This window comes from Acomys russatus, chromosome 21 (genome assembly GCF_903995435.1).
Source record: "Acomys russatus chromosome 21, mAcoRus1.1, whole genome shotgun sequence".
Lineage (NCBI taxonomy): Eukaryota > Metazoa > Chordata > Mammalia > Rodentia > Muridae > Acomys > Acomys russatus.
The window spans coordinates 61,040,356-61,058,971 of record NC_067157.1 but is presented as its reverse complement, the minus strand read 5'-3'; the positions used below and the strand labels follow the sequence as shown (position 1 = coordinate 61,058,971).

The following is an 18,616-nucleotide window of genomic DNA, read 5'->3' as shown; positions in this document are numbered from 1 at the left end:
ATATGAACCATGGACAAACTGGATACCTGGAGAGTTATTGTCTCACATTGCTGAAAACAAGGTAAGGCCAGTCTCTTCATGTTTTCTTTCCACAAAACAAAAACAAAAAATGAAAATAAAATATATAAAACCAAAACCCCACAGATCTTCTGCACCTGATGACTAGACTGACTGCCCATGTTGTCACAGGTGACAGGGACAACTGTCAAGGTGCTGGGATATTAGTAACTAGTCATCTCTATCATTTTAATTAGTACATATTCATTTTGGTTACAATTTATCTTTCTCAGGTCTCTTTTTTTTTTTTGACAGAGCAAACACTAATAACTTTTTATGGGGTGTGCAGTGATAAACTAGTAAAGGAACAGGTGATAAATATTATGGAAGAAGGAGTACAAATATGAACTGACAGTTTATAATAGAGTCTTGATGCAATTTAGCAGAGCCAAATTAAAATTAGATGCATCAGTTATTCACCTGATGAAGATTTCTGAATATAATATGCTAATTAGGTTTATTTAATTACTGAAAGTGCTTAAGTATTGCTTACCTACATTGCTTTCAAGTAGTCTTTCTCAGGTCTCTTATCACACTGACAGCTAAGCTAATAATAACTTGATAGCTAAGAGAACAGATAATTAACTTCTTAGCCCAAAGTTACTTTATCAGTCAAGTCATTAACTAGTTAAAACTACTAGATATTAGATCTCTTATTTAAAAGAGAAACAGGTTTGCCTTACTCATAGAGATAAGCAGCCTTCAGATACCTTCTCATTCCTCCTCATATTCGTGGACCAAATCCACGAGCTGCTATTGTTGGTTCTAGCTATAGTCTATCTTACTACCAGACTTAAATTACAGGTCTCAGATAGCCTTTTACCATTCTTTCGCTAAAGGACAGTGTCTTCTCATAGCAACTTCACCTGTGCTTCATGGTAAATAATTACATAAGGACACAGATTTTAATTGAAAAAGGAAAGCTTCTAAGAGATAATTTGAGTGACTAAGAAGATGTTTCAAGTTTGGTAAATGCAAATTATGAAGGTCAGAGGATCTAAAAGTATGTCTTATTTCTTCCTGTGGCTATGCTACTGTTGTGTTGAAACTGTCTAGAGCTTTGACATTAATCAAGGGAGCTATGATCTATTAATCTGACTGTGGTTTAAAAAACTACCAAGAAATGCAGACTTCTGAGACACTTGTTCCTGCCAGTGGATCTAGTTGTCTACAAGATTTCTCAGATGTAATACGGTTCTAGAGGCCATGGGGAGGCTTTAGTAGAGGTTCCATGGATGCTGCTCACTACTACATAATTATTTCTTCCTTTCATCATGATCAGGACAGATAGAGAACATCTTCTTTTAATCATTTACACCCAAGAGCCTGGACTATGGTTTCAAAGTTTCACCTAACAAAGGAGAGGCTACTTACCACACACAAATCTGTGGGCTTTTTTAAAAATTAGCAAGAGTTCCTACTCATTTGTACGGCTAAGTGTTTCTTGAACATATATTGTTCATCAAAACGTAAGTGCTTTTATTTATTAATTATCAGAACCCAGGTGCCTTTATAGATGCTAGAGCAAACAAAAACATCTGAATCACAAATAAATGTGTGCTCAACTCTTTCCATTACGTAGACCATGCAATTAAGGAGTTGTCTATGTGTGTTGAGGAGCTGTGGAACAACAAATATTTTTCTCTTAACAGGCTTATGGCAAACTCCATTGGGCTGAGCCCCAGGAGAAACTGCAGTAGGAAGAAACAGGGATCAATTATGTGAATTCAAGAGTGAAATTCTACCCTCAGACTCATCCTTAATGTGATCTTGTGGAAAGAAGTTGCTTTAAGTGCAGAGAAAAGGAAGGGAAAGTCTCTGCAGCTGGAGGCCCAGCTTGTCCCTCCACAACTGCTTTGCATGTCTCTAAGAAGCTTATATTATCTAAAGTTCATAACAGTGTGTCAGGACTCTGCAGTAAATTCTGTTTCAGAGAGCAAACAGAGTGAGCCATGGAAACTCTAGCTTGGCTTTTCTGTCTCTTTTTACTATGGATCGCAGGTAAGGGGAACCCACATAACTGTACATCTATAAAAAGTTTGTGAACATTATTGAATTTTATTACCAGGAAGCTAAAGTAAAAAGAGTGTGCTCCCTCAGGAAAGTAGAGAGTATGGTCTAGATTGCACAGGTGACTTTTATTTTTCCTTTACAATTTCAGATGTCACTGGAGAAACCACAACACAGTCTCCAGCCTTCCTGAGTTTTTCTGTGGGTGAAACAGCATCACTGACATGCAGGGCCAGCCAAAATGTTGGCAGCTACTTAGCCTGGTACCAGCAGAAACCAGGCCAGATTCCCAGGCTCCTTATCCATGGTGCATTCACCAGGGCCAGTGGCATCCCAGCCCGGTTCAGTGGCAGTGGGTCTGGAACAGACTTCACTCTCACCATCAGCAACCTGGAACCAGAAGATGCTGCAGTTTATTACTGTGAGCCTCACAAAAGTTGGTCATCCACAATGATTTAACATGTGACAAAAACCTCCAGGGAACCACAGTGTGTTTGGTAATACCAGCTGCTTCCTTTCTAGCGGCTGCAATGCTGGGCGCTCAGTTTAAGCATATTTATTTTCACTGTAAAACTTGAGATGCTAAAAGTAACCCCAAGGAAATATTTGTGTTCTGACATCATATTTCACTTAGCAGTTCCTAGAGTAATACTGGTGCCTGTGGCATTAGATCAGAAGCATATAAAGGATGTCTTTGGTGATATAAGTGCTATCATATCTTAATTCTATTCTGTTGTTGTAGAGAGGCACAATGACCATGGCAACTTCTATAAAATAATGCAGTTATTTGCTGGTTTGTTACAACTTTATATAGTTCATCTCTTAGTTATCATGAAAGGAAGCAGACTGTCATGTACTATATCTGTAGCTGAAAGCTTTATATCATGATGCACAGCCAGAAATAGAATGGGCATGACATAGGCTTTTGAAAACAAAAATCCTACCCCCAGTGGCATATTTACAACAAGGCCACATCTCCCAAAAACAGTTTCACTATGTGGCTAATAAACAAACAAAAACATAAATCTATGGGAGCTGTTTTCCCTTCAAACTGGAAAAAAATGGTAGTGCAGTAAGGTAATATCATCTTCACTAACAGCCAAGAAGAAGTGGAAAGTAAAAATATTAGTCATAATTATTCACTGATGAATGGACTTTATTTATTGGAACTTCAAGTAATTCATAAAGCATTGACATTAAGAATAAGATTGGAGGGATCCAAGATGGCAACGCTGATCACTCAAGGTATTTAATTGACAGGAGAACAGTGATTTCAGAGCAACATACAGGCCTTGCTGATGACCCCTAATGTTTCCCAGGTGAAAGGAGAGTCCATGGTGAGAGAGGTAAGTGGGTCCAACCTCAGGTCATACAGCTAATCCCACAGAAAGTTCCTGGGTTACCACTAGAGAGATGTCTCAGCCTTTGGACACCAGCATACTCTCACTGTAGATAGATGCCTTCTATGTAGCAGGGGCACACAACTCTAGGCTTTCTGACACCAGGGACCCATGAAAACAGACCCAGACACAGCTCCAATTCTCAACTATTCTCCCAAGGAGACCAGCCAGACTTCTAAGTTCATGTGTTCTCCAGCATGGCTGCACCCAGTGAGTACAGTGTCTGAGCACTGTGTCTGTGCAGTTGAAGCTCATTAACCATGGAGCAAGAAACCCAGTAGTGGGGCCGCTGACTGTGGGACTTCCCCTGGTAAGAGGAGGGCTCCTAAACTCCAAGGAATCCACTTGCTTCACAGAATCATACATTTGAGGAGAGTCATGGGCAAATCCCCGAGAACCACCTACCAGTCTGAGGCCACACCCTCCAATCTGAGGCCATACCCAACAATCTGAGGAGGGTTCCTACAGGAACATCCAGCTTCCTGTGCAGGGCTCTTTCAGCAACCCCAAGAACTCCAGTGGGCACTAGAAACTACCAGCCAAGGCCAGAGATGAACAGATGGCTAAAGGCGAATGTAAAACAAAAATCAACAAAACCAGGGCAATATGGCATCTCTAGGACACAGTTACCCCAAGGTAAGCATCCCTAACATAACTTAAACACACACAAAATTACCTTAAATATTTTCTTACCATGATAATAATGTCTTTTAAAGAGGAACAAGTAAAACACTAAAAAAATACAGGAAGATACAGCTAAAGAGATTGAGGCCTTAAGAGTGGAAATGAAATAATCACTCAAAGAAATACAGGAAAATACAAGCAAATAGGTGAAGTAATGGAAAAAAATCATTTAAAGAAATGCATGAAAATACAAAGAAAACTTAAGAAAGAGATGCCTATAAGGACACAAGAGGCCTACAGAACACCAAATAGACTAGACCAGAAAAGAAACTCCTTCCACCACATAATCAAAACACTAAATGTGCAGAACAAAGAAAAATATTAAAAGTTGCAAGGGAAGGAGGGAAGAATGGGCGGATACAAGGGATGGGATAACCATTGAGATGTAACAAGAATAAATTAATAAAAAAAAAAAGTTGCAAGGGAAAAAGTCCATGTAATGTATGATGTCATACCTGTCAGAATCACACCTGACTTCAAAGCAGACACCATAAAAGGCAGTGAGGCCTGGGCAGACGTCTTGAGAACCCTGAGAGACCACAGATGTCAATGCAGACTATTATACCCCTCAAAACTTTCTATCACTATAGATGGAGAAAATATATTCCATGACAGGATCAAGGTTAAACAATATCTATTCAGAAACTTAGCCTTACCAAAGATATTAGAAGGAAAACTCTCACCCAAGGATGGTAACTATGCCAAAAAACCCCACAGGTTATAAATAACGTCATTAAGGCAGAATGTAAGGAAGGTGAGTGCACACACTACCACAGAAAACATCAGAACAAATGGAACTGACAGTCACCCATAATTAATACCTCACTATCAATGGACTCAATTCTCCAGGAAAAAGACACAGAGCAACAAATACATGTGTAAACAGGACCCATCATTCTGCTACACACAAGAAACACACCACAGACACAAAAGTAGCATTTACCTGAGAGTGAAGGACTGAGAAAAGCTTTTCCAAGCAAATGGAATCAAGAAGCAAGCCATTCTAATATCTATTAAAATAGACTTTCTAACCAAAATTAATCAAGATAGATCAGGCAGGACACTTGATATTCATCAAAGGAAAATTCCTCCCAGATGACACATCAATTATGAACAGTTATGCCTAAGTACAACGGGACCCACATTTGTAAATTAAACATTAATAAGCCACATATCAATCCCCACAAATTAATAGTGGGAGACTTCAATACCCAACTCTCACCAAAGGACAGGTAAGTTGAAAATATTAACCAAGCAGAGAAATCATGACACTAACAGATTCACGAATCAAGAGGATGTAAAACATCTACAGAAATTTTTGCCTAAACACAAAAGAATAAAAGAATATATATCTTCTTCAGGACATCACAGAACCTTTTCCAAAATTGACCATATTGTCTGTCACAAAGCCAACCTCAATAGATACAAGAAGGTTGAAATAATACCTTATATCTTATCAGATCACTATGGACTAAAGCTGGACTTCAACAACAACAGAAATAACAAAAAGCCTATATATGCATGAAAACTGAGTGACTCCCTCCTCAATGACAATGGAGTCAGAGAAGAAATAAAGAAAGAAATTAAAGGCTTACTAAAATGCAATGAAAATGAATGACATACCCAAACTTTTGGGGCACAATGAAAGCAGGAAAGTTCATAGCATTAAGTACCTTCATAAAGAAATTGGAGACATTTTTTATAAGAGATGTAAGGTCACACCTGAAGGCACTAAAGAAAATAAAAGAAGCAGACACACCAGGAAGAGTAGATGGCTGGAAATAATCAAAGTCAGAGATCAGACAATAAGTTAGAAATAAAGAGAATAATCAACAAGAAAAAAGAATCAACAAAACCAAGAACTGGTTCTTTTAGAACATAACAGGTCAAATATACTAGATGTTTCCAGATCCATACTATAAAGAAGAGACTCTTGGAACAGAATGGAACTTTCTCTAAAGTTCCTCTAAAGGTCACTAAGCAAGTTTTCATGAATACAGAAATTTTAAAATCAATTCTTATGTTCTCTAAAATCATAGTGGAATTAAGCTGGAAATCAACAACAGAAATTCTAAAACATAGACAAAGTCATGAAGTTGCACAGCACACTAGTAAATGGTGATGTCATCAAAAATATAAAAAAGAGGAAAAATATAGAATTGGACAAAATGAAAACAAAAGTATAAAATACATTGGAGAACATTGAAGCAATCTTATAGGACAAATTTGGTTTCATGTACCTACATGTACCTGCCTATGAGAAGCTAATATTTTCAGATGAACCCCCTACAGAAACATTTTTCAGTATTTTGTGATGAAAGCTATTGCTATAGTAATATTAATATATTTATGATTTAGTTTAAATTAAGTATACATTCTAGTTGTGCACATATGGTAACGTCAGCTCTAACAATTGTTTAAATATGTAATGTTAACACTAGGTTTAATAAAAGCTGGTAACTTTAGTCTCTCTCATTTGCTTAAGGAAGAAAAGAAAAGAAATAGAAATGTTTTTGCCATATTAAAAAAATCAGTGTAATACTCATGAGTATTTCAATGACTTTTTAAAAAAAGATTTTTAATTTATTATTATGTATACAGTGCTCTGTCTGTATGCACACCCACAGGCCAGAAGAGGGCATCAGATCACATTATAGCCACAATGTGGTTGCTGGGAACTGAACTCAGGGCCTCTGGAGGAACAGTCAGTGCCCTTAACCTCTGAGCCATCTCTCCAGCCCCTCAATGGCATTTTTTTCTTACTGAAATAGTAAAAACAATCTTAACATCAATATACACACACAGAAGCTCCCAGAGAGCCATAGAAATTCTGAGAAGACAGTTTAATTGCTGTTATCAATTCCCCATTATACTACAGAACCATAGTAACAGAAAGAGCAAGGTTCTGTAAAAAACCCAGATGCATAATTCAATGGAATTTAAACACACATAGATTAAGAAACGTGATTCTTGATAAAGACAAAAAAACAAGATTAGGGAAAAGACAATCTCCTAAAGAAATGGTCCTGGTGACACTCAATATACCCATGTAGAGGGATGATACAAGGCGGCCATACAATTCACTATACAAATTCAACTTCAAATGTATCAAAAGTATTAATTCACAACCTGAAATATGCAACTGCTTCTGGAAATATTTGTTAAAGCACGTCCAGATAGAAATATAAACAAGGAAGATGGTTCCGGTCCTCTAGTAGCCACCATTTAGGACCTCATCAGATCAGAGCACAGAGAGCAAGTCATTGAGTAATGAGAGAATGGGAGAAAGTCTTTGGTAGCTTTACATTTGAAAAAGAATAAATTTCTAAAATCTAGGAACTTAGAAAAGTGAGCAAGAAAGCAAACAATCAATAAATAAGTTAACAAAGTGAGTAGACAATTCTCAAAAGCTTAGCCTTAACTGGAAAATAACATATGACAAAATGTCTCATCATTAGCCTTCAGCAAAATTCAAATTACAGCCAAGTTGAGATCTTCTCTCCCTCCTGGTCAGAATGGGAATTATTAATAAAAGAAATGACAACAGATGCTGGCAGGAATGTTGACAGAATGGAACACACACACACACACACACACATGCAACACTGGTGGGAATATGAACTAGTCTATCCATGACTGTACTCAATCTAATGTTCAAAAACCACTGGCACCGAGGAGGCATGGCAATATGTCAGAACACTGCAGTTACTTACAGTAAATAAATCATGAAACTGGCCAAGGTGTCAAACAAATGGGGTCACAATTTTGGATACTCAGCCTCCTGTCAGGAAGCTAACTAAAACTTTTTGACCTAAAGCATCTACTTCCCAACAGCCTGAAAGAGACTAAAACACAACTATAAGACCAAATGACTTTCGTCAGAACACACAGAGAAAAAACTATCATTTTTCAAAATAAATATCATTAACTATCCATTAAACTTTAAAAAAATTTTTTTTTAGCAGTATCACAACAAACAAATGGAGAACAATTAGGGATTTTTCTCAGGGAAAGATATAACAACATAAAAGAAAAATACACAGAGGGGAGAGTTTGACACTGTTAGGAAAACTAACTAGGGTCACAGGAGAACCACAATTTCTCCTGTGAACTAGTCATATTCCAGCAGGCTGCACTGCCACAATGGAGAACATGCACACAGCACATGATTGCTTGGAGGGAAACCACATGTCCAAATGTCAGTCTTAAAATAGACATGTGTAAACCATATAAAATATTTAAAATGCCTTTGGCAATATTTTTGAAAAATGAACAGTGTTTTACAGGTAATCTAGAAATAATACAACTGCCAATCTCATTAGTGTACATTAGGAGTTGAAATGAATCTGAGCATGGAGTGTTATTAAGCAGTAAGGAGAAATGAATCATCCAAACACCAAAGACTTTGAGGAAACAAATGCATTTCATTAGGCCTGATATGAAAACCCTGGAATCTGTAACAGTCCAAACATATGTCATTTAGAAGAAAGAAAAATATCAATAATTGTCAATGGTCTCATGAGGCAGAGATGACTAGATGAAGCATGGAGGATTTCATCATATTAATCCATTTTGATGATTTCATACATAAAACATATTATATTCACATTCTTCTTTCTATTCGCTTACTTCCTCATCTCTTCCTGCCAAGACATCATCCTGTTTTCATGTCTTTTTACCTTTTAAACCCACTGGGTATAATTACATCGGTGTGATTATGAAGGTATTCACTAAATTGTGAGTAAGTCACCATGGGCTATATCACATAAGACCATGATATCACCTCCCCCAGCAGTTCTTTACTGAAATCAAATTAACATAGTTTCTCATTCATTCTTTATGATTTAATTTTATAGACCCCATTTATTCCCAGAAATATTTCTGTTAAATTATGTTAAAATTTTCAATTGTTCAGTATTACTGATGAAAGTGAGGTATTGCTTCTGAGAACTTAGTATCACAGTAACAAATCTCTGACATAAAAGAAATCATAAAACTAAAAGTTGGTTTATTTTCATGACACTGTCACCAACCTTTAGAAACTATCCAGAGGGAGCATGTGGCATACTATTCCTTAATAACCAGAAATAAAGGACAGGTAATAGAAGTTAAAAGGAAGATGGCATGATAGCAAATTGCCTAAGCTTCTGGGGGCATGGATCACTGAATGAAACATCCATAGATGTTCTCTGACTATTTCCACACTTATGAAATAGCATGGTAATCATTATCATTAATGTTATCCTTAATTCTCTTGTATAAAGAATTCTAAAGAATACATCTCTGATTTAACTTTATGCTGTATTTGACATGTTTCACTAAGTAGTCACTAAAAACAATTCATGTGGTAGTACTATACTATGTTTATGTCCTCATAGTCTTTTTAAGTAGGTTAATTCTTTTTACTTTAATTTTTAAAAATTTTTTAATTAATTTGTTCTTGTTACATCTCAGTGGTTATCCCATCCCTTGTATCCTCCCATTCTTCCCTCCCTCCCTTTTTCCCCTTACTCCCCTCCCCTATGACTGTGCCTGAGAGGGACCTCCTCCTCCTTTATATGCTCATAGGGTATCAAGTCTCTTCTTGGTAACCTGCTATCCTTCCTCTGAGTCATCTAGTGAACAAGGAACAAGCAGCTGCTGAACATCCTATGGTACACAGAAGAGCACCAGGACAAAGAGCCCACCCAAATTCCGATAGTACTGTCGTAGTTTGCTTTTCTATTGTTTCAATAAACACCAGGACCAAAAGCAAAACAAACAAACAAAAAACCAAAACAACAACAACAACAAAACAAAAAAAAAACACCAACAAACAAACAAACAAACAAAAAGAATACATATAATCAGAAACCAGGGCATCCAAAGCAATGTGATTTCTCTAGACATGTCTTCATACAGAGGAGCAGTATCAAGATGGAATTTAATTTTATTCTTAAAGCACAGAGAACCAAATTGCTCACATGTGTTTTAAACACAAAGATTTTCAGGTATTAATCACAAGTCTCTAAAATTCTCATGTTCTCATGATAACACTGTGTTGAGCCTCATGACTGGGTTCTGTAATAGCATCCAGGGATACTCCAAGCATGGGCTTATTTTTAGCAATTCGTGATTTTCAGTCACTAATCTATATCTAATTGGCATTTTGAGGTTTTATATCTATGATATGTATCTTCAGAAATGCAGTCTTACCCTCCACTTCTGTTGGCAGCCAAAAGCAATGGCAGTAGCCTGCATTGATTTGAGCCCCTTATACCACCCTAGACCAATCATAGAGATGGTTTCTACATCTGGAAAACTGAGACTTCTGTTAAATAAACTATGGATTCTGAAAGGAACATTATCCATTCATGGAAGGGTTTACCATTTAAAACTTTTTACACTATATTTTAAAATAATGGCCCATTTAAAAAAGTCCATTTCTGGTTTTAACAGCAAATTAATGGTTCCTTTCTTCCTTCCTTCCTTCCTTCTTTTTTTCTTTCAAGAAATTGTGATACTTAGAAACACTGAGTGTTTTAGAAGCCTTGAGCATAGCGTCTTGTAAACTACAGGATATTATCTACCTATCAATACATCAATCACCTATTTACTTATTTTTCCACAGAAATGTGTATTCATGTCTATATCCAAATAAGCCAGACATTTCTGTTGCTTTTTAAATTATATTTTAAGAGACTGTTACTTTAAAAAGTTCTATAAATAAGTACTTTTTCTAATATTTACTAGTTGGCTTCTATATGTTACTAACAATATAATTTAATTTCATCTATTTGACTTAAGTCCTAAATTCTTATTTGAATGTTACATTTTCCATATTTTAGTGAAATTTACCAGGTAAGCTAAAAGCTCACAATTTCTGTACATTTGTAGAAATTAACAAAATTTAATTATTTGCCTTGATTTTTAACATTTACACTTTTATTCATAACTTACCCTACTCCTCATAGTATATAATTATAAAATGTTTGATAAAGCATCTAAATTTTGTAATGTGGGGCACACTTTCACACCTTTACAAACACACATACACAGTTTTCAATTTCCTGAGACTTTAAGATGGTTTAAATAATTTTTTCTTTATACTTTTCTTAAAGGTTGTATGTGCAATATAAACCTTATTTCAGAATGTAAATATCCATCCTTGCAAAAGAGGAGTGACGTCAACCCACAGCTCAAAGAAGTAGTACACTATAGTACACTGTATGTAATGAACACATGGGATATTCAACAGCGTCTTAGTAAGTGGCTTACTGGTGGAAGATCCTGACCATATTTCAGCGTAGGTTGTTTTGTAGGGTAGGTATGTCAAAATGAACTTCTGAGGCAACGATATTTCTTTTAAATATATATTTTATTAATTTATTCATATTACATCGCAATTGTTAGCCCATCCCTTGTATCCTCCCATTCCTCCCTCCCTCCCATTTTCCCCTTACTCCCCTCCCCTATGACTGTGACTGAAGGGGACCTCCTCCCCCTGTATATGATCCTAGGGTATCAAGTCTCTTCTTGGTAACCTGCTATCCTTCCTCTGAGTGCCATCAGACCTCCCCATCCAGGGGACATGGTCAAATATGGGGCACCAGAGTTCATGTGAAAGTCATACCCCACTCTCCACTCAATTGTAGAGAATGTCCTGTCCCACATGCTGGCGAGGATGTGGAGAGAGAGGAACACTCCTTCATTGCTGGTGGGAATGCAAACTAGTACAGCCACATTGGAAATCTATCTGGCACCATCTCAGAAAACTGGGAATAGGGCTTCCTCAAGACCCAGCTATTCCACTCCTTGGAATATACCCAGAAGATGCTCCAGCACACAACAAGAAAATTTGCTCAACCATGTTCATAGCAGCCTTATTCATAATAGCCAGAACCTGGAAACATCCTAAGTGTCCTTCAGTAGAAGAATGGATAAAGTAACTGTGGTACATTTACACTATGGAATACTACTCAGCTATTAAAAACAAGGAATTCCCGAAAATTTGTGGACAAATGGATTGAACTAGAAATGATCATAATGCGTGAGTTAACACAGAAGCAGAAAGAGTCAAATGGTATATACTCACTTATATCTGCACACTAGCCCAAGGGATATGTCCCATGAAAGTCTTCACTTACCAGGAAAGTGGGATGCCACCCACTGTGCTAGAGTCTGTGTGACATGCAACCTTATCCGCTCGGAGGATGCTCGGACATTGATCAGGTGATGGGCAACCAGATTCGCGAGGGTCCCTGGCAGAAGCCCAGGTATTTGTTGAGACGAGCATCCTGAGTCCTGGGTGTACAGAGCCTGGTTATTGGCCTACTTCTGCTTTTCCTCCTTCCTTGTTCTGTAATCACTCACACATTCTTATTAAGTCCACCTCCAGGGCAAGGCCATTCTTACCCTCTGGACATCTCAGTCACTGAGAAACCTGATGTAAGCCCATCAGAAATGAACCAATGGTGGTCGTGGATGAAGTAGTTCCGCAGAAAGCTGAACGTCTCATATTAAACATTACCAGAAACATGACTGTAAATGAAACTACACCTTGGAGTGTAGTGTTTGTGCAGTTGATACAGAAAGAAAATGCAACTGTACAGGAGGCACTTGACAAATGGCAACAGCTGGAGTATAGGCTAAAGAATTCTAGGAAGAGAAGGCATATCCAGGAATGTGAGGATAGCGAGGAGAATGAAGCAGTCCCGGGAGTTCCCAGTAAAACAGAAAACGGAACAACTTAGGACTGGATTGAAGGAAATGGTGGCAGAGACCCAAATACAGAGGACCATAGCTCTAAGAACCACTCCCTACCCTCCATTACCATCTATAGGAGTGTATGATGAGGATTTAACACGATGGGTTACTAAGGATGGTAAAAAGATAAGATATGAGGACCCGAGTCCCTGGGAAAGAATCTTGAGGGCCAGACCTCCATGGTGCACTTTAACTGCAGCAGAGAAAAATGACATAATTACACAACTCACCCAGGTGGTAGTAAAGTATGGCATCCCATGGGATTGTTTTGGTTTACAATGTATGGGACTACCAGAAATAGTAAGATGTGTAAAGGAATATAACAACTTTATCTAAGTATGGGCTATAGACGTGCAGACTTGTACTTCTCTCATGGGTAGAAGCTGTTAATAATAACATGCCTGAGAAAGGAGCCAGCTTTGCCTGGCTGACTGCGAATTCTAAGAAAAACTCATGCCACCTTCTGAGGTGATTAACTGCAGTCTGTCTCTGGCCCTTGTGCATAGCCAGAGGACCTTGTTGTACTTTTAGTTTCTGATTATTGCTGTACTTTGCAGAAGTTCCTGTCATGACTGTGTAAACCACTGAGCTCAAGTAAAGATTTTGGCAGCAGCATTGAACCTCCCTTGTGTTCGTGTCTGCCTGTCGCGCCGAATTCATCCCTGCCTGATATCTAGGACTCTTGTTCTCCATGGCTAGAAGCCCCCTCGGTGGTTCATGGCAGTGGGACAGAAGGAAGGACATCCTATTGGGACTTTAGATGAAAGAAGCATGGGAGAATGGGGAAATAGAAGGATCCAGAGGGTCCTAGAAACCTCCAAGAACATTATGATGGGAAGATATGGGCCCAGGGGTTCTGCTCAAACTATGGCACCAGCCAAGGACCATACGTGCAGTAAACTTCAAACCCCTACCCAAATCTAGCCAAGAAGCACGTTTTGATTCTTCCTTTTCTCCCTTTCTCTGTTTTTTTTTCTTCTCCTCTCCCCATCCTCACCTTTCCTCCCCTTTTCATTCTTCTCTACTTAGTTGTCCTTTTTCATCATTTTTTTCTTCTTTGCATATGGTTTGTCATATAAAAATTTACTGAAATCTTGCTTTCTTCCAGCTTGTCTCTCTTTTCATCTTTCCCTCCTTAGTACTGATTGAATCTTTCCCAGATTCCAGCATCCTTGGCTGTTTATCTTGGAGAGAGGGTCACTATCAACTATAGGGCGAGATCAAATGACATCTCTGATCCTAACCCTAACCCTGAAACCTTCCAAAGGTACCAGCAGAAGCTATGAGCAAATCCTAAGCTCCATGTTTGTGGCATATCCAATGTGGCTCCTTTAGTCGCTGCTCACTTCAGTGGTAGTAAGTCTCTCATACTCTCTTGCAAACAACAAGATTCAGAGCTTACTAATGTCAACAGAAGAACAGAATTTTATTCATACAGTTTTAGAAACTAGAACAAAAACACTTTCAGATTCTCAGGGCCCACTACTTTCCCCTCAGAGGATGCAATATGGGTGAAAATCTCTCAGTATGTCTGCAGTGGAAGCTGGGCTGTGTTTATCTCAATTCACTCAAGGGCCTTAAGCAGAAGAGAGCACATATAGACAGAGATATTGTAATAAGACAACCACAAACCCCATCTTTTAGTTAGTTTGTTTTTGTTCATTTTGTAGTCATGGCTGTGCTGGACTCACTTTGTAGATGAGGGTGAGCTTGAATGCACAGAGATCAGCCTGTCTCTGCTTCCAGATTGCTGGAATTAAAGGCATGTGCCACCATACCCAGCTCAATCCCCATGTTTTTGTCATTCTGTGCAGATGAATATTTCAAATCTGTGTATCCGATTTCCTGACATGGGTACTGATCATTAGGAGAACATCACTGGGTGTTAGAAAAGATATGCATGGCTTTAGAATTCATGTTTTCGTAAAGTTTCAAGTTTATGGGAGATAAACTGCTGTGACCTAGAGTAGTCGTGCATCAGAGACTGTCTCCAGAAGGGAAAACAAAATACTGAAAATAGGCTTCACTACTATCTCTTCTTGGAATGGGGAATTTTGATGATAGTATCTTATTGAATTCTTCAAAATGTACAACATTTTGTAAATAAGTGTTCCTAATGAACAAGCACTAATATAAGAAAGTTGTATATATTTGAAATTTGGAAGATGGACTGTGTTCTGATACCTAAAGGGTAAATTGAGAATATTGTATAACTTAGACTTTAAAATTCAATGTTTGCAGGTACAAATGTGATATACGGCAGCCTCAAGCTATGTTTTACACTCTAATTCCAGGGGATTCAGGATCCAACACCCTCCTCTGACTTCTGTGGGGATCAGACACATATGCAGGCAAAATATATATATATATATATAAAACCCCACATCTTTGAAACATCATTATAATTTCAGTGATAGCATAATATCCAAGTTAAAAACTTGTTTATCAAGTCTGTTTTTCAAGGCAGTTGATGTCAACTTGGAAATAAATTACAATTTCAATAGATTCTGTAGGTTTGTGTGCACAATTTTATTGTGTAATTAAAATATACAATAAATATGGTGTTAGTACATAAAGTATATATTAAAGATATAATAGGATAGGGTGCATATCTTTTATCTCTACATTAGAACCTTTGATATATCCTTCAATGTAAAAACTATGGATACATACTTCTGAGTTGTTGCCCTTTCATTGATTTTCAGATCTATCAGTTTCTGAACATATTTACATACATACCACTTTCATTCCCTGATTGGGTGTCATTCTCATCTTGCATGATCTCTATCTTTCGGAATGGTTTTCCTCACATGTAAAACTCCTCCCATTCAAACTCTCATATAATGTCATAATAAGGCCATCATGTTCTTACTTTCAGTGGGTACATACTCTAGACCACCATATGGCTAGAACTCCCCATGTGTAACTCCTACCTTCACTTTATTACATGCTTCTCTCACCACATAATTTGTGTTATTCTACCTTAAATCTAAATTTAGAGACAATTTAATATCTGGAAGAGATATGGTGCCATAGCATATGCAAGTTTAGGATCCACTGTACATTCAAGAACATGAATGATTATTTCTAAGAGATAATATTCCATAAAGACAATAACATGTGCCTAGAGGGGACAGAAGTCAGGTGCAATAATCAAAGCTTCACAGGAACACTGTATAAAGATATAATCCCAGCTGATTCTAGGAAGAGAGCTCATATGCTCAGGTGGAAAGGAAAAAACCAATGACCTTGTCTGGCCTTAGTGGAAGCAGTTCTTGATTAACTGATCTGTCATAAATAAATAAAACAAGATTAAATACTTGAAAAGATTAACTAGTACCATAAAATACTGACGTTTTTATAAACCGTTTCTTCCAGGGTTATTCCATTACTATTTTCTTCATGATCCCTCTCTTAACCATGTTCCCTCTCTTTAACTCCTTCCTCTGTTCATTCTAGTTCCCTTTCTAGTGAGATTTAAATATCTTCCAATGGTTTCCTCATGTTACTTACCTTCTTTGGGTCTGTGAACTGTAGCATGGTTATCCTGTGTAATATGGGTAAAACCCACTTATACATGAATACATAGCACATGTGTCTTTTTGGGTCTGGGTTACCTCACATGGGATGACATTTTCCAGTTCCATCCATTTGACTGGAAAATGCATATGATTTCCTTGTTTTTAACAACTGAGTTGTATTCCTGAGTGTAATTGTACTACAAGTTTTTTAAAAATCCAATCTTCAGTTGAGGAACATCTGGTTTGTTTACAGATTCTGCTATTATGAATAAAGTGGCTCTATGACATAGTTGAGCAAATGTCCGTGTTGTTTGATGGAGCATATATGCCCAAGAGTAGTACAGCTGGGCCTTAAGGTAGAGCTTTTCCCAATTTCCTTAGAAAATGCCAGATTGATTTCCAGAGTGGTTGTACAAGTTTGTACTCACACTAGCAATGGAGAAGTGTCCCCCTTTCTCCACATCCTGGCCACCATGTACTGTCACTTTTGTTTTTTATCTTAGCCATTCTGATGGGTGTAAGATGAAAGCACAGTCTTTTGATTTGCATTTCCCTGATGAGTAAGGATGTTGAACACTTTGCTTTTTATTTTTTATTTATTATAATTTATTCATATTACACCCCAATTGCCATCTCTTTGCTCCCATCTTCCTGCTCCCAACCTCCTTCCCTCATTGGCCCCAGTCCCCTCCCTTAGACCTCTGACATGGGGGCCCTCCTTCCCTACCATCTGACCCCAGCCCCATCAGAGACTTGAGAAGGAATGCAATTGATTACCTGAGTATACCGGGAGTGTAGGTTAGCAGCTTCCCAAATGAGAAGATGACAGAGACAGTTTGCTACCTGAATAGTCATCCAAAATTCTCTACAATGTTGGAGCATCATCTTCAGCCTTCTGTCCCAATATGTGTGACAGACATATTTGTAAGTCAGGAAGCATTGTTACCCTAAGACATATTCTTTTGTGTTTAGCTGAAATGTTCTGTAGATATCTTTTATGTCCTTTTGATTCATGAAGTCTATTAGTTTCATTATTTCTTTGCTTGGTTTCCTCCTTAGTGACCTGCCCATTGTTGAGAGTGGAGTGGTGAAGTCTTCCACTATTAATTTGTTGGGTTTGAAAAGTGATTTAGGACTTAGTACTGTTTCTTTTATAAATATGGATGCCCTTGAATTTGGGGTGTAGATATTTAATATTGAGCTATTGTCTTGATGTATTTTTCCTTTAATGAGTATAAAGTGTCCTTCCTCATCTCATTTGATTAATTTTGGTTGAAGGTCTATTTTACTAGATTCTACAATGGAGATGTCTCAGGTATTAAAGCCTAGGCTCACAGCCAAAATTTAGTACTTTATAAAATTGTACCATATATTAGAGTTTCTGCCATGCAGGGAAAATTAACAAGGCCATTCTACACTGAGAATGACGGAAATCCAAATAAAATGCAGCTCATAGACTGATTCTGTTTTGTTGTCCAAAGAGAAGCATATTTGCTACAAATAAACCTCTACTGTCTGTCTGATCTGAGACACAAGAGGCCTGTAACGAGTCAGTGACCAGAGCAGTCCTATGTGTGTATACAGCCTTTGCTGATTTGCATGTGCCCAGAGCAGATCCTACTTCTCTGAGGGCTACTTCATTGCCAGGTCACACCCTATTCTGGAGTCAGTCTCAGCCAGGTCACACACTGACATGAAGGCCCTCACGCAGATCCTTAGGTTGCTGCTGCTTTGGCTTATAGGTAAGGAAGATAGCATTGGAAATTGTTTGGACTAAGTGTGGTCAGCACTCCATGGTATCTCTGGAAGTTGTCTTATATCAGTATTAATTGTGTGAATTTCTTTTGAATATCAGGTGTCAGATGTGACATCCAGATGACCCAGTCTCCAGCCTCCCTGTCTTCATCTCTGGGAGAAAGTGTCACCATTACATGCCAAGCAAGTCAGAGTATTGGTAATTGGTTGGCATGGTATCAGCAGAAACCAGGGAAATCTCCTAAGCTCATGATCTATGCTGCAACCAGCTTGGCAGGTGGGGTCCCTTCAAGGTTCAGTGGCAGTGGGTCTGGTACACAGTTTTCGATCAAGATCAGCAGCCTGCAGGCTGAAGACGTTGCAAATTATTACTGTCAACAATATTCAAGTACTCCTCCCACAGTGATTCAACCCATGTCATAAACCTTGGAGGAAAGCAGAACA

General features: G+C 38.0%; 2 gene segments (V, D, J or C); one reads left to right on the top strand and one right to left on the bottom strand.

The window, feature by feature from the left end:
* Nucleotides 1-18,616, bottom strand: part of LOC127205014 (immunoglobulin kappa variable 2D-29-like) — a 551,636-nt gene that overhangs the window by 27,420 nt on the left and 505,600 nt on the right.
* LOC127205017 (immunoglobulin kappa chain variable 12-41-like) lies at nucleotides 18,083-18,610 on the top strand. The segment is given in 2 exon segments: nucleotides 18,083-18,159; nucleotides 18,273-18,610. Coding segments are annotated over 2 exon segments (372 nt in total).